This window comes from Nanorana parkeri, unplaced genomic scaffold (assembly GCF_000935625.1).
Source record: "Nanorana parkeri isolate BGI_ZX_2015 unplaced genomic scaffold, ASM93562v1 scaffold1114, whole genome shotgun sequence".
NCBI lineage: Eukaryota > Metazoa > Chordata > Amphibia > Anura > Dicroglossidae > Nanorana > Nanorana parkeri.
In genome coordinates this window covers 29,503-45,243 of record NW_017307382.1, presented here as the reverse complement: position 1 = coordinate 45,243, position 15,741 = coordinate 29,503, and the positions used below count along the sequence as shown (strand labels likewise).

General features: G+C 38.7%; 1 protein-coding gene across 7 annotated transcripts in view; it reads left to right on the top strand.

Annotated features, from left to right (window-relative positions):
• Window positions 1-15,741, top strand: part of KIF1A (kinesin family member 1A) — a 136,942-nt gene that overhangs the window by 105,743 nt on the left and 15,458 nt on the right. For 2 of the 7 annotated variants that reach the window (XM_018567907.1, XM_018567904.1), the window contains exons 33-41: window positions 2,735-2,843; window positions 3,701-3,767; window positions 3,851-3,935; window positions 5,749-5,854; window positions 6,619-6,645; window positions 12,912-13,026; window positions 13,512-13,645; window positions 14,325-14,386; window positions 15,265-15,410. In XM_018567907.1, the coding sequence (XP_018423409.1) occupies window positions 2,735-2,843; window positions 3,701-3,767; window positions 3,851-3,935; window positions 5,749-5,854; window positions 6,619-6,645; window positions 12,912-13,026; window positions 13,512-13,645; window positions 14,325-14,386; window positions 15,265-15,410 (851 nt within the window). Of the gene's footprint in view, window positions 1-2,734; window positions 2,844-3,700; window positions 3,768-3,850; window positions 3,936-5,748; window positions 5,855-6,618; window positions 6,646-11,034; window positions 11,059-12,911; window positions 13,027-13,511; window positions 13,646-14,324; window positions 14,387-15,264; window positions 15,411-15,741 lie in introns of all 7 variants that reach the window. The other 5 variants (XM_018567909.1, XM_018567906.1, XM_018567903.1 and 2 more) reach the window with 4 other exon arrangements.

The following is a 15,741-nucleotide window of genomic DNA, read 5'->3' as shown; positions in this document are numbered from 1 at the left end:
AAAATGATTTGTGTGTGTGTGTGTGTGTGTATATATATATATATATATATAAATATTTTTATTTTATTTTTTTCACATTGTGAAGGATTGATCAAAAATATTGAACAGTAGCCACATTATTATTTGCTTGTGATGATGAAACTCTAGCTTACTATTCTAAGTCTGTCACACCCACATCCATGCCTTGAATGTCTCCTAGTTGAATTTTAGCAGTTATAGGCAACTACCTAACGTATTTTAGCACTATACACCTTAGGAATACATATACAGTAGTTGCAGATCATTGGCATTTACATTTTGTTGTGATAGGGCAGTCAGCAAGAATGATCTCAAGAACTAAAACAATTTAGGTTATCTATGATTCCAACCATTTCTGCATAAAAAATTTTTTAAATGCATGCAGTATAGGGCTAGACAATTGTAGTCAATATGTATATTTCCTAATTATGTTTTAACAAATCAATTCTATTTTTTTTTTGTTTCTTATCTACTGTATATCTTCTTTTACTTCTTCTTTTCTGTTTACTGGTGTTTTCTATTTACTGATCTAAAAAAATCTCTGATTTTACACCTGACTACTGGCTTCCTCCTATGGTACCCTAACTGGTACAATTCCTAGGCCTGCACACTCCATTTCTTCCCCCAGCCCTGCATTCCACATTTCATATGCTGAGTTCACTGGTTCCAGTGCTGTCTGCAGATGAAGAACATATAGGTAGCACTCTTTTAAACACACTAAAGGAACAACCACAACAAGAGCCTTCGCTGTTAAGGATGACTGGTGCTGTAATGAAGGCACAGAGACCTGGTGCGTGTGGAGCCCTATAAGGTCATTTACTCACTTTGGTCTCGCTGTGATAGTGTTTGATGCATCTTTCCCTCATTTAGTCCGTACTGTGTATACTGTGCATGTGCTGCATACAGTGCCTCTTGATTTTTTTCCAATCTTCCTAAAACAAAACCAACCATTATATGTAGATACAACAATTATGATTATCTGATGTTCACCTATAAATCAGGTGCAGCTTAAAGGAAGAAATAGAAATACTGCAACTTAAAGGGAGAAACCTGATTTATAGTTGAACATCGGATACTATTAATAACTTGTTGTGGACCTGGATTGATGCTGCAGGAGTATAACTGAATGCTAATGACCATTTATCTTATATGGTCCATCTTTGTTCTGGTGAGGGTGGTGTGGAATGCGGTGTGAACACACTGTTTGCAATTGAGCTGCTCTACAAGCACAAGGGGCTCTTTTTATGAAGTTCACAGCGTTGGAATTTTGCCACAGATTGGGGAGCACATTGTACATGGTGGACATTGGACATATACACATCACATATTTATGTGTACATTGGACTTTTATACACAATATATTTACAATAGTTTTGGGTTTGGAAATGTATGATTTTTGTATTGTTATATGTTAGGTGGGGTGTTTTGTCACTGGGTGAGCGCAGTGCACTGAGTAAGAAACCTATGTTATGAGTGATATATCACTAAATAGCACTTGCAGCTGTTATTTTGGTTAATTAATAGGGTAGGAGCACATATTTATTTGATTAGAAGTCACAGTATAGTATATAGATTTGCCTTTTATAACTTGCAGATATACTGTTGATCGATAACCTACCTTTACATGAAATCACTATATAGTCTTGTGGAAAAAATTAAAACAGCAAGGAATTCTATGTATTCCAGTTGTTCTTACGAGATTATTTATATAGTTTAGTTTCATTCATCATTCCTTCCATTAAATGGAATGACATCCTGGCAGGGATTTTGTTTAATGATTCGACCTGTTATCACAATGATATGAAACATGGCAGTGTTCAGGTTTTGTATGTTTTACGCAGCACAGGTTTGCTCTGGTTGTAAACAACACATCACTAAGCTCTTGTTTATTATTCTGGATCAAATATAATTATAGGAAAGTCTTCTAATGAGTTCATTGGGTTTGAATAATTTGATAAGCCAAAGAACATTGTGTAAAGTGCAGCAACCAAAAAAAATCATTTGGCGTTTTGTTGTATTGACTTCCTTAAACTGAGATTTTATTGGATACTAGGGCTTACTGCATTATGTACATCACCATTGCACTTTGTGCTTCTTCATGGAATAAGCCTTTATGTGCTTCTTGAGATTTGGATTGTAATATGAAGTGAGATGCATGTGTCACTGGTTCTTTGCTTTACAACTTATCTGTAATTTGTAATAGTGCATTTTAATACTATAAAGGGTGTGATATTTATGTCTAGGATTTCTTAAAATCAATTGCTTAAGGGCTTGTGTTGGCAGACTTTTGTTTACTTCTAGCGGGTTTTTTTCCCCTTACAAGTCTGGGGGAAAGCAAAACCTACTTGAAGCAGGTGAAATGCAAGTCAGAAGGACTTCAACTTCAGGTTAAATGAGCCCATCAATGATTTCTGAAAGATTCCAGAGGCATCTCAAACTGAAGTCAAAATGTATGCCATGGACTCAAGCCTGAAGCCCAACAACACAGGCCCTCAATGTATTCTTTCCTCCATTGCCCCAGAACAGGTTCATCCCGACATTTATTAATGGGAGACACTCACAGAACTGGACGGATTTTGAAGACCGTTCTTTCTAATGCTTGTTCTTGATCAGCATGAAGGATATATCCATTATTTTCCCCAGTCAATGGGATTTATTGCCTTATTATCCATATCAGATTTTTTTTCCCCTTGGTAATTATGATTTTCTCTTTCAGTTCCTGCCACTAAGTTAACTAGGCAACGTGTTCCCAGTACTGGTCAATTCCACTCCAAGTATGATCTAATGGCATACTTCCAAATCTGTGAACTGGAGGCAAATGGAGAGTGAGTTCCTTTTATATTTCTTATGTTTAGCCAAAAATGCCAACTAGTAGCTAAAAACAGATATTTTTCATTACCAGTGATTGAATGAATGCACTTATATGTATCTTAAAACGTATGCCAACAACATAATTTTCTTCCACTTTTTAGATTTCTCTCTCCTTTTTCTAATGTGTTTAATAGAGTAGGGATAGGTTAGCACCTCTGTGAGTTCTTTCTGTTTTACTTTATGCCTCTATTGGGGAAATTTGTATTTACTTCTCCTGGTTTCATCAGGCCAAAAAGTACAGAAAAGGTCTCTCTAGCACTGTTCTTGGTAGAGTGGGAAAGGGTGAGAACCTCTGTCAGGTTTTTACTGTTGTCTGTGAGCCCATAGATAAGGATTTTTTTCAATGTATGTCCAGCCAAATCTTAGTTTTGGATAGAGTGGGGAAGGGTTACCCAAGTGAGGTGTTTACTGCTATTTGTGGTTCCTTTACAGAGATTTACCCTCACGTACTGCCCTGCTAGGGAAAAAACAGCAACACACACAGAATTAGAAAAGTTTTTTTAGTAGGCTTGAGGACAGCTAGAACCCCTGTCAGATTTTTTTTATTTATGTCTATATCCCTGTTGGAGAGTTGCCCTCACTTCCTGTCTGGTGAAACTGTTGCCAGCAGTGCAGGAAGTGAGGGTAAATCTCTCTAATAGAGCAAATATCAATAAAACATGATAGCAGTTCTAACCCTTTTATACTGTAAAGAGATAGAAAGAAAAAATGGTTTTGTCTGGTACTCTAGGTTTTCAGCATGCCAGGAAATCCATGGTGAACCCACCCAGTGAAGTGCTACACAATAACACCTTATCATTCTTTTTTGCAGCTATATACCTGTAGCAGTAGATCATGGTGTTGGCTTACCTTGTCATGGTACATTCCTTCTGCATCAGGTAATCTGTCCTTCCAGATTTTTGATCTGAATTAGATATTATTCCTTTGATATCCTTTTTAAAACAAATGTTGTCTAATGCAGGGCATCCAAAGGCGCATTTCAGTAACACTTGTGCATGAAGCAGGAGCAGAACTGAAATGGCAGGAAGTGCGGGAATTGGTAGTAGGTAGGTATCCACTTCCTGGAAATAGTAATATCCTACGATGAATAATGATACAGTAAGTTTGTAGAGGTTGTTGAAGTCCCAACTATTGCTGGGATCAGAGGGCTGGTTAGTATGACACACATTAATATTTTACCTGCAAAACCTTCTGCTGATCCGTATTTTCCCAGTATGGCATTTTTAGTTTTGTCTGTATGAGATTTTGTCATTTACATATCTCCTATATAGTAAGTCTCCTATATAGTATACATAAAATATTCAATTTTCTCCTCCTATACACCTCACAGAATCTAACAATAAAGGTAAACTATTGGAGGATTTAAAAACAGTTGTGCAGCCAATTAGGCTCTACTGTAATACACATGTGCAGACACTGAACATGCTGGCAGTTGAAGAGAGCACAGGTATGACCTAATCAGTGGGCTGCTGCTTCTTGATTGCCCAGTCAATAGACTGGGGTGTGTTCATTACTAAACCTTGGTGAGGTTGCTGAAGTGCAGATTTTTAAATTGACTTTTACATACACACAAAAAAATGATAACATTACAAGAGAGAATATATAATTTGGTATAGGTAGGTAAACAGACCACAATGATAAATACTTCACAGTTTTGAATATATTATTTAATGTATTGATGCTATAGCGCTCACCCCCCAAGGAGCCGCCAAAATAACCCAGGTCATCACTAGTTGTCTAGGAGTTTTTTTTTCTTCAGCTGCCCCAATAGCATTTAACTGCCCTCTTCTAGTGCCCACAAAGCTGATATCCACTCCAGTAGTATAATGCTGAATAACCTTTATTCACATCTTCCCACTGGGAGAGATGGTATAGGGATTCTAGATATCCAAGGTAGTACAGACAGACTCCAGACTCACCAGACCTTTTAGCATCTCAGTGTAGATCCCTTTGTAGTGTAGTAAAAAGTCATTTGAGTAGCAGATGAGCAGGCAATAAGCACAAATCCTCACAGGTAGAAACACCTGACTTGCTCCTGAGGTGTCCTCTATGTTCCAGACACCTCCAGTGGCCATCAGCTTCCCTGGTTCTCCTCCTCTGACAACAGCACAGGCCTGCTCCATAACTAGGGAAACTCTTCCTGTACTCAAGCCTCTACCCACCCCCAGGCCTCTGGCCATGCCTGGCGGGTAGCTGGACAGCATCCAGGCCTTTACTAATCCATGGCTGGTCCCGAACTGAACTCGACTGAGCACATGGCAATTACCTCCAGTATATGTACCCTATCCCAGCATGCACCACTGATTGAGAGAAACACCGTGATTGGCTGCTGTACCGTACATACACTTACAGTGTCCCTCATTGGCTGTCCCACAATACAGCAGAGTCACACTCAATCCAGGTAAGAACAGTCAATGTCAGACACCTGGAATTAACCAGATAAATGCCAACTATAATCCAGCCAGACTGACTTCAGCCCTGGAAATCACTAAATTTGTAGTAGCCACCTCATAAAAGGTGATGGGGCTACTTTGCTAAGGACTATTTTGAGCAGCACAGGGAACCAAAAGCCTCAGACATGCAGCAATAATATGTAAAGGCGTCTCATGCATGGTATTCCCATGGTAATGCATTCATAACATTTCTTTTACTGGGGTACACATTTGACTCTACTGAAGAGATTTGTGTTTCTTCACTAGTCTTCTAAAATATTGCTCAGTGTTATATAATTAAAACCATAATATGTCCTAAGCAGTTGGTTAATATGAGAATATAGAGTTTAGTGGCTCCATAATATTACAAATTATGTTCAAATTGCAGTATATCTTGAACAACAAAAACATTCCTGTTTTATCACAGGGAGAATCAGGAATACACCAGAGGCTGATGAGTCTCTAATTGACCCCAACATCCTGTCCTTAAACATCCTGTCTGCAGGGTATCGCCCCCCAGAGGGAGGTGACCGGTAAGTAGTCTCTTGGACATATGGAGGCTGCAGATGGCTACAGATGGATTAGTATGTTATGAGAGGATTGAGTGTGGACTGTTAGCATGTATAACATGATAATTTGATAAGACTTAGTCTATGGAAAGAATGTGTATGATTTTTAGTCTATGGAAAGAATGTGTATGATTTTTCTCTCTTTGTTACAAATGAAAAGAAGAAACTTGAGCATGAGCTTCCCTCACCTGATCTCCCTTTGCTCCCTCATATGTCCACCTAACCCTAGGCACAATCTTTAGGACCTTCACCCTCCCAGAGAATTGTTCTTGTACCTTCCAACTACCTTATCCATTATAACAATTCCCCTTGTCCCCCAGTGGTCCCTGTCATTCTAAGCCTGACTCACAGCCTATCCTCTGTCATGTTCACATAATCTCTAACTTCTTCCCCACAGACCATCACTTCTTTATATTCCATTCTATACTTTTCACTCCTCTCACACTCGCACACCTGTCATTTGTAATCCTGTATATTTCCTTTTAATTCATGTAGCCTAAAAAATTCCCCATCTTGGCAGCTCTTAACCTCACTTAAGCACCTCACTAGAATGAGGTTCATATGCTTCCCTTAGGGATCAAATAAGGGAGACAATAATAACAATATATTTACTAAGACGTGTCCATTGGCTGAGCTGAAGATCTTTGGATGAATGTGTTGGGGACTTTGGGGGCTGAGGTTTTCCATGCCCTTATGGAAACGCTAATGTCTCATTATTTGTGTTTCAGGCAGTTTCTTGATTCTGACACACCTAGGTATTTTATTTTTTTTAATCATTCCTCAAACTGCTGTTCAGCTTAACCCCTTTTTCCTTATACTGTCCTTTCTGCCCTGGTCTTCTTCTTCCCTCTGTACCACCCTCCACTGGCTGTTAATCTTTTTTTTCTGTTCCACCATTACATCAGGTTATGCAGTTCATGAATTACATCCTTCTTACCCAGAAGTTATGTCCCCACTTTTACTAATCTGATCCTTTTACCCCTCCCCTGGTCCTAGCAAATGCTCCTTTTATCATATAGGAAGATATGTATAACCATTGACAAGTAAGGCATGGTACTCATGGGCTTTAAAAATAAAGGAAACCCGCACTGAGAAAACTCATGGGGGCTTCAATTGCTGATCATTTTCTGAAAATGCTAGTTGGCCTGCTGTCTCTGATTTTAACATTTTCTGAGTAATGAGTAATTAACGCAGAACTAGTGAGCAGTAAGGTAAAATAAATTAAATTATTGGATCAGCATGACAGCCAGGTTATTCTCCTATAGTATAATCTAGTATAGGGAAACCAGTATAGGTTTCCATTAATGTTCTGCTAAATGCTTTTTAGATATACATATACTTTTCCTGGGTTTAGCCAAGCATTTCATAAGCTTTGTGTTTAGAAATGCTTGTAAATGCAAAAAAGCAATCCTATTGTGACAAACATATTGAAGCTGCCATTGCAGATTTCCGTGGAAAATCACTAGTTGAATAACCATTAAGGTGACCCACTAGCAATGTTTGCAGTAAGAGAAGAATTGTGGATATTAGGAAGTAGTTTATTTTTTATGACTGAAAGGGAATGATGAAACCGAACACAGTAAAATTCTTCTAAAAGGTGTCTGAAATGCTCATCAAACGCTAATAGGTTAGTTCCAATTTGAGCATGTATTAGTTGTAACTAGAGTATATAAGCATTTGTTGGTTGAAACTAAATTACATAAGACCATGTTCAAACAATTTCACTTGATGTCTATGATGCGGCAGTCACTAATATGGGAAATCAGTGATGCCCTCATTTGATGGGCTGTTAGGATATAACACCTAATGTCCATGAGTACCTGGCCTAATGCATGCATAATGGAGGAGAAAAATTATAATTTATAGCTATGCAACAATATTTTGTCATTTCATCAATAAGGGAGCAATGTGTCTTTTGAAACTCAATAGTTGTTGAACACAGGAACCATCCTAAGCAGTCCATCTTAAGTCAATAAAAATAAGATGATCCTCATAGAACATGATAATTTGAAAAACAGGTTCCCATCAAAATGTGTGTATATATGCACAGCCATCGGTAACAACAGCAGATAACCATATATATGTGTGTGTAGATGCTTTAAAATAGCCCACAAAGTTGTTTAATTATGCCACCTAAAATCTCAATCAATATACACTATTTGTTTTACGAATAAACATTTACTACTGACAAAGAATTCCTAGAGCTCTGTGGGTGAGACCACAGAAAAAAAATTCCTTTTTCAGATTTCCTGTCTGTCAATCAAACCTTAGACTGAACCCTCTAAGGAATGAGCAATTGCTCTGACTTATAAAGTTCTATGTGTAGATTTCACCCTGAGCTATTAATCTCTGTAAACAACTGATGATTGGAAGAAAGAGCAAGGAGTCATTGGAGCCTAGAGATCTACCTGCTGACTGGATAAAATACTTAATTAAATAAAATACATACAAATCCACTATACTTTCCCTTTAAAAGGATTCACTGGTTACCCTGCATTATTACTTCAGTAAATATGAACACAGATTGCTAGGAGATCACCAGAAATCAATACTTATCTATGGTTCCCGCAGAAACTATGCTCAAAAAGTCCAGATACACCCAATTAAACTATAGCATAATTATCTCACCACCTGCAATTGAGTCTTTAGCATATAATGTCCACCAACCTAACACAAAGGTCCAGCTCTGCACAGTTTATGAACTAGAACTCTAGATCATGCTGTGTGTCTGCTTTACCTTGACCTCTTATCCAAAATGCACTATGCCTATCAGAGTTCCCTTGTCCTCACCATGTCATTCTGCAGAAACATGGGTAATCTAGCCTGATAATATATTTTAAAACATCTATAGACAAGGTTCCAATAGGAAAAATGTATGGTCCAACCATAGGAGGTGGAAGGAGCAGGGTAAGCCACAGCCTTTACAACATTTGGCCTGGTGCAGAACTTATCAAGGACAATGAGTTAATGAGAGGATATTATACTTTTGTCTGTTAGTTTGTAACAAAACACCCTTTCCCTTTCTATCAAGTATCTGTGAAACCCAGGATATTCAAGGTTAAGCAAACTTTTGTAGATGAGGGGCACACAGTGTATTTGGAGGGTCCACAGAATAAAATCACTGTTTAAGCGCATTCATTTCTTTGGTTGAATGTATCCTTCAGTAGTCCAAAAGGTGCGTTCCCTCCTTACATCATCTCAGAGCAATGAGAAGTAACAATCAACAAAGACCTTCTGTGGTTCAGTGGTCCAATGCCTGATGGCGTGATCATCCTTCCTCAGAGGAAACAATGGAGATCCTGATGAGCAATAAAGAGAAGAATGAAAATGTAATGTGCAGCTTTTCTAGAGGCAGTACTGTGAGTAGTTAAGGGCCAAGGTTGATATGTAAAATTCTGTGCCAAATAATAATGAGCATTTGCTGAGCTCTAGTTCAATTGAAACCCATCTTTTTCTGGGAACTATGAAACAAGCAGTCTAAAGTCTAGACAGCATATTTAGATGTGAGGCAGTCCAAAGTGACCTTGGCCACATTTAGGTATGGATCACAATATGATCCTGGGTTTGTTTCCTGATAGATGAAGAAGTACAAATACAGTTTGAAATTTAGTAGTAACATTTCCCTGTAGAACAGTATGCTGGGAAGTATATTGAGTCAAGGTGGCCTTCAAGTCTTTTCTAGAGTGGGGTGATATTAGAGGTTATGTGGATGCCCTGATGCTTTAGGGCAGGTATTTTTTATTTTTCCATTGCAATGGAAAGTTGGTTTCTAAAATTTTATCTCTCTCTGTAGAAGTATTTTTGTTCAAACTCTTGAATTTACCCATATAGATCTTAGATTTGAATAAGCAGTGATACTTCCCAAAAACTGGAAGGGGTGTCTCTGGGTGCCATATGAAGAAGAGTATATCATCTACGTAAGCATCAAGGTTGTGCTCTGAATAACCAAGGAAAATGCCATTTATATCCTGTTTTTTCCAATGAGATAGCAAATAACATGGGTGAGAGAAGGCATCCCTGCACATGTTAATTGCTTTCAGCACTTTTTTTCTATTTATTCTCTTTGTTTTATAAAAGTTGTCACACTTTATAAACTGAGATTAAAAACAGCAGCCAAAAATCCCAAAAATCAAGCAAATTTTGGGGAAGTTACATGCCAGATGTCACTGGCTGAGGACAGGCAGTTACATGACAGGAACTTTAGACTTCTCATGAGTGTAGCACATTTTGGATGGAGAACAACATGAATGGTGAGCAACATGTAACATCTGTACGTGTAATCAGAGGAGAACCAGGACGGTGTGCAGATTAATGGACACTAGATGCTGAAGAGTAGCAGACTCATCCATAGGTGGAAAGATAATAATGCTACAGTTGTATTTTGTACAGTATATCTGATTTGCCTTTTTGAGGATACCAAGAAACATTGCAAGAACTGATGTTTGTTATTACCACATATTAGTTTTTGGGGCAGGGCAGTGGATAATCGAGTAATAAGGTTACTGTTGAGGGAACCCGGTATGTGTTCTCTCACCTCCCGATCTACAGAGCCGACCTGTGACAGTCTCATTGTCACAGGTCGGCTTAGAACTATGAGGTGAGTGGAAATCACTCATGTCATAGTTTTCCTTTAAGCTGCCTATCCCATTGCTTGACAGCCAATCTCTGTTGTTAAAATATTGACAATAAAGTGATTGTTTTAAAAAAAGCTGTTCATAGATCGGCAAATCTCTTAACAACAGAGACACTTCCAGATTATTGCACATCGTGTATGAATTGTAGCACCATTCACAAATAACTTAAAGTTCAGTGGTGCTTATACATAATTCATTTTAAAATATATTTTTATTCACTGCGGATGGCCTATTTTATAATAGCTACCCATGTGAAATCACTGGAATTGAAGCATAGAAGTAATGTCATTAAATCCTAGTGAATTCTCAGACAGCCGAATGTTGCTTTAATGTACTGTCTCAGTTATGTCAGTGGTCCCTGGTAGCATGCTAGGCTTAAATCTTCTGGGTTCTGTCAGCTGTGATTCTTCTCCCTCCATGCATTGCATTACATGACCCTCCCATGCCCCACCATTGATTTGTACTGTCACTCACACTCTCTCACTCTATATTTGGGGCTCCTACCTTCAGCAGCCACTCCGTGCTGGGCACCAGGTACTCACTTCAGTTATTCTGCCCTTGTTCCCATTGTCTGTCTCTTCTCTACCTTCAGTGCTTACATTCTTGTTCATATTCCCTATTTCCACAATGCTTGTTGACTGACTAGATGTTTTCTGGAGTATAATGAATCTGTCACTGCATAATCTGTGTATAGTTGCTTGTCTTCATTCCTAGTTGTAACAGTGCTATGCTACTCACCTTAGAGTTTATTTTACTATTCCACCGCTGGAGGAAATAATGTTTTGGTTTTCACCTTACTTAGGCCTAGACATCTATAATTTCCCCTATATTCCCATACATCTCATCTCTTGTTTTTTGTACCTCAATCTGATGCATTGTTGTCATCCACATTTTCATCACTTTTGTCTCCTTCTAATCCTCAATCAGGTCATGATCTGGCCCCTCTATACCTTGTGTTTTCCCGGCTTCTCTAATCTATCCCTCATCTCCCCTCTTCTTTCCTTCCTCCTCTTTTGCTGTTTTACTAGTTACTGTTTTACTATTGTGAAGTACTATTGTTGTATATTGATACACATTCAGTAGCAGTCCATTAAACTTATTGAATAAAATGAAACTCAGAAAAAATGGAGCTGTTGTCCATAGCTGACAGACGGGTGCTAGCTTTCAAGCCTGAGCTAGACGAAGAACAAATAATGTTTTTTTTATACACCAGCCCTCTGTATGCTTTCCAGTGCTGAGTACAAATCTAAGGCCTTCTTTGTAGAATTGTACAGTTAATAATACCTATGGTCCTTACAGCAGAAATGTATATACTATATTTTGAACCTGAAAGCGTATAACCCTTGGCTTTCTAAGCTCCACCCCAGATGGGCTTTTCCTCCAAAGAACATTCTATAGCTTATCCGGGACTTTCTCAAATATTGTGGACCAAAGGCCACCATAAGCTGATTTTAGTGTGTGTATCAATATACACTATAGATATTTGTTGATCAGTGTGTAATACCTGTTTGGTGTAGTCTGAATAGCAGTATTCTGCTTAAATCTCTGTTTACTATAAATCAGTTTAACATAGCTCTATTACCCCACAGCATGGCTGTATCCATTATGAAATGTTAAATTATATATTCTTATCCTTTCCTAATGTACAAACCCCCTTAATCTGGAGCTTTGCTTACCACCAAATTTGGGTTAAGCAACACATAGTTGGCCCAATATCTACACGTGATACATCCATTCTGAGTATTGCTTGCTATAGTCAGGCGGGTCAGGATTTAACCCTTCAGGAATGGTGAGCACCAATTACTGAAAAAAGTACTTAAAGGCAGCACAGTATGCACCATACTTTAGTGTCACCCACCATGGCAGAGTCAATGGATGACTGAAATTCTGTCATAACCAGATTACGGGCAGCATTACACACTTTTAAAATTTTCGGAATTGTTTTAAGGCATATGCTTTAAAGTATTAGTAAATTAATTAATTAAAATATGAGTTTTCCAGAAGTTAATTTTAGTCTTAACAATAGAGAATGGCTTAAAGGAAGGAGGTGATTTTTGAGGGGAGATAACACTATTGAGGCTGAATATGTGATGACTGCAATATAAGCTACGAATGTTACACTTAAAAACCAACTAGACTTCACTATTCATTTTCTGCTTTGTAATGAAAAACACAACACGGAAACTGATTGGTTAATGTGACCAACTATATCGGTGTGAATACCTCTAACATGGTGATACAAAATGTATACACATTATAGTAAACAGAGACTGGTGCTGGTGTGGTGTGAAGTTCCCAGTGTAATGTCTGTGCCTTATGTGTATATGAGATATGTATATATATATGTATGTATGTCATGTATATTAAATGATTTCCTATCACGGCAGGACATTCTATCATTTTGAAGTGGCATGGGACAGCTCTATGCACAACTCTATACTGCTGAATCGTGTCACTCCTTATAGAGAGAAGATATATATGACGCTGTCTGCTTATGTAGAGGTGAGACTTGGGATACCAATATCAGCATCACAGTACATGTGTGTGCTGCATAGATTATGGTATATATCATCAGCCTCAAATAAATATATAGACAACACTAAGCCACACCTCTTTAATTAGTAGTTACCAAAAAATCTGTTTATGAGGGCCCTCAGTAGGGTCAAAAACGGTGTTGGTCACGTGTAAGTTAGATTCCCAAAGGTGTTCAGGGAGCAGTTTTTGCCTCCACATTTACTGTATAACTACTATACATACAACTAGTTATAGTTTTTGGGGCTCATAAAATGGTACATTGACACCTGGATACACTTAAAACAGGCATGAGCACCTTGGTTCCATGCAAAAGTCAAATTGCAATATGACTGTATTAATGGATGTGTTTCATAATTGTAAGATAGGTTACCATTGGATCATATGGTAGCTCTTTTGATTAAAAATCTACAGTGCATTTAGCCGGTCCTAAAAATGTATATTTTTTTCCACAGCTGGAGAATTGCACTCAGCCAGCTATAATCACCAAAGACTTCTGTATGGTCTTTTATTCTCGAGATGCCAAACTGCCAGCTTGTCGCTCAATTCGAAACCTATTCGGTGCAGGAAGCCTGCGAGCTTCTGAGAGGTGAGTTCACAATATTAGAGTTCTTTAGCGTTTAATTGAACATACATTCCTGACACCATCAGTGCCAGACTGGGCCTGAAAAGGTGCCCAGACACATAAAATATTTCTCTTTTCTTTTTAGTACAAGGCCAGGGCTTTGTAAACCTATTATTATGACATACATTTCTTTACCTCAGTCTGTTTGCAGCTGAGCAGCGCACCAGATATCATACCAACCCTTCTAAATGCACTAGCCCTTCTCTTAAATTACCAGATTGACAGTCTGGCCACGGGTCTTGTTTTCTGCTGTTTAGAAGAATCCTAAATTCTACTGCATGGAAGATTGATCGTTGATGGAGAAGAATCATTTATCTCAGATCATATGCTTGCCTGTAGAGGTGGGTTTTAGGGGTGCACTTGGTTAGAGAGTGCTGGAGGGCATTAGAAGAGAGTTTCTCAGAAGAAGCGAGGCTGGTGAGAAGAGTGGAAGATATGGGATGGCCATGAGTTAAGTGAAGTTTTTTGTAGGGACAATATCAGAAATTAAGAGAAGAAACTACGGTAGAGAACGTTTGTGGGTATGCTTCTAGAGCTACAGTTTATTTTAGGCTGTACAATTCTATTAAAGCCTGACAGATGACACCTATTGAGAAATGATGTCTGTAATTTAAATGACAGCAGAGATTTCCTTTTTGTACAGTAACCGCGTGACAGGCGTTTATGAGCTCAGTCTTTGCCGAGTTGTAGAGGCCAGCAGTCCTGGTGAGTGGTTACTTTTTATTACTACTCTTATTCTTGTTAAATTATACCTGCTCAACACACTAGCAGCTACAGCAGTCTCATAAAATGTTTTATTTTTAACAAACATATCATTAAATTCTCAGTTTTTCCTGTTACCTTCACACAAAGAGGCAGCTGTTTGACCTTAGCTAGTCTAACTTTAGTCACTAGGACCCTTTAACCCTATGCTCCTCAGCTCCATCTAGTGGCAGGAATGCTTTGCGAATGTTATTCGTCCAGCTATATGCTGGGCAGAACGTTAATTCATGAGCTCCGTAGTGTATTGCTGCAGAGCTGGGGAGGAAGAGGGTGTATAGTCTTGTTACATACATGTCCAGGTATCCTTTACCTGTTTATAAATATTAAACATTACACTTATATAAGTAATCTTGTTTAATTAAGAATGATAGTATGTCACACATAATGGTTGTTGTTAAAGACCATCGCATTCTGATAAAAAAATATCAATATTAATATATAATTATAAGTTGATGGTTGGAAGGTTATTTTTGGAGTTGATTGGCTATTGGTTTGAAGTGCAAATGACTGTTTCATTGAGGCTAAGGAACTAGCATGATTTCATATCTGAGCTGTTTTTCTACTCTCTAGGATCATTTGTCATATATTGAGAGATAAAAAAAAGTAGCCTGATATAAAAAAAGTAATTTGAAGTGTTTTATTGAACACAGCAACCCATCAGATTCCAATTTTCATGATCTCAAATATCACTGGAAACAGTTTGCTATGGCAACAAGAATTGTTCTCCCTTTTGTGTATAAGCTCCCTTCATCTCAACCAGCCCATCTAATAACTAGTCTATGAATATATATGTTGTTTATTATTCTATGATGGCTCCCTAGGGATGCAGAGGAGACGCAGACGTGTACTGGACACATCTGTGGCATATGTACGGGGTGAAGAGAACCTTGCAGGCTGGAGGCCAAGGAGTGACAGCTTAATCCTTGATCATCAATGGGAGTTGGAGAAACTGAGTCTACTTCAGGAGGTATTGTCATCCAGGGCTGTCCCTGAGGCTATTGGCTTAGACAGCATCTCTCACATGTCACATGGGGTCACATGGGGGGGCCGCATGCAATGTTTGCAGTGTGCCTGCTGCCCTCTTTTTAGCCAAGGTGTCCCAGGTTGCTAAGAGTCGGGGGGGCAGAATATGTAAGGGCCAAACACATCTCCCTGCTTAGCTCTTAGCAACCTGGGACACTCTGGCCGGCATCCCACCCAGCTCCTGGCAACCAGTGCTGTCACTTGTTGCCATGACCTAGGGAGGACACCGAGCCGGATGGAGAGGGCAGCATCACTCAGCCACCGCCACAACCCCC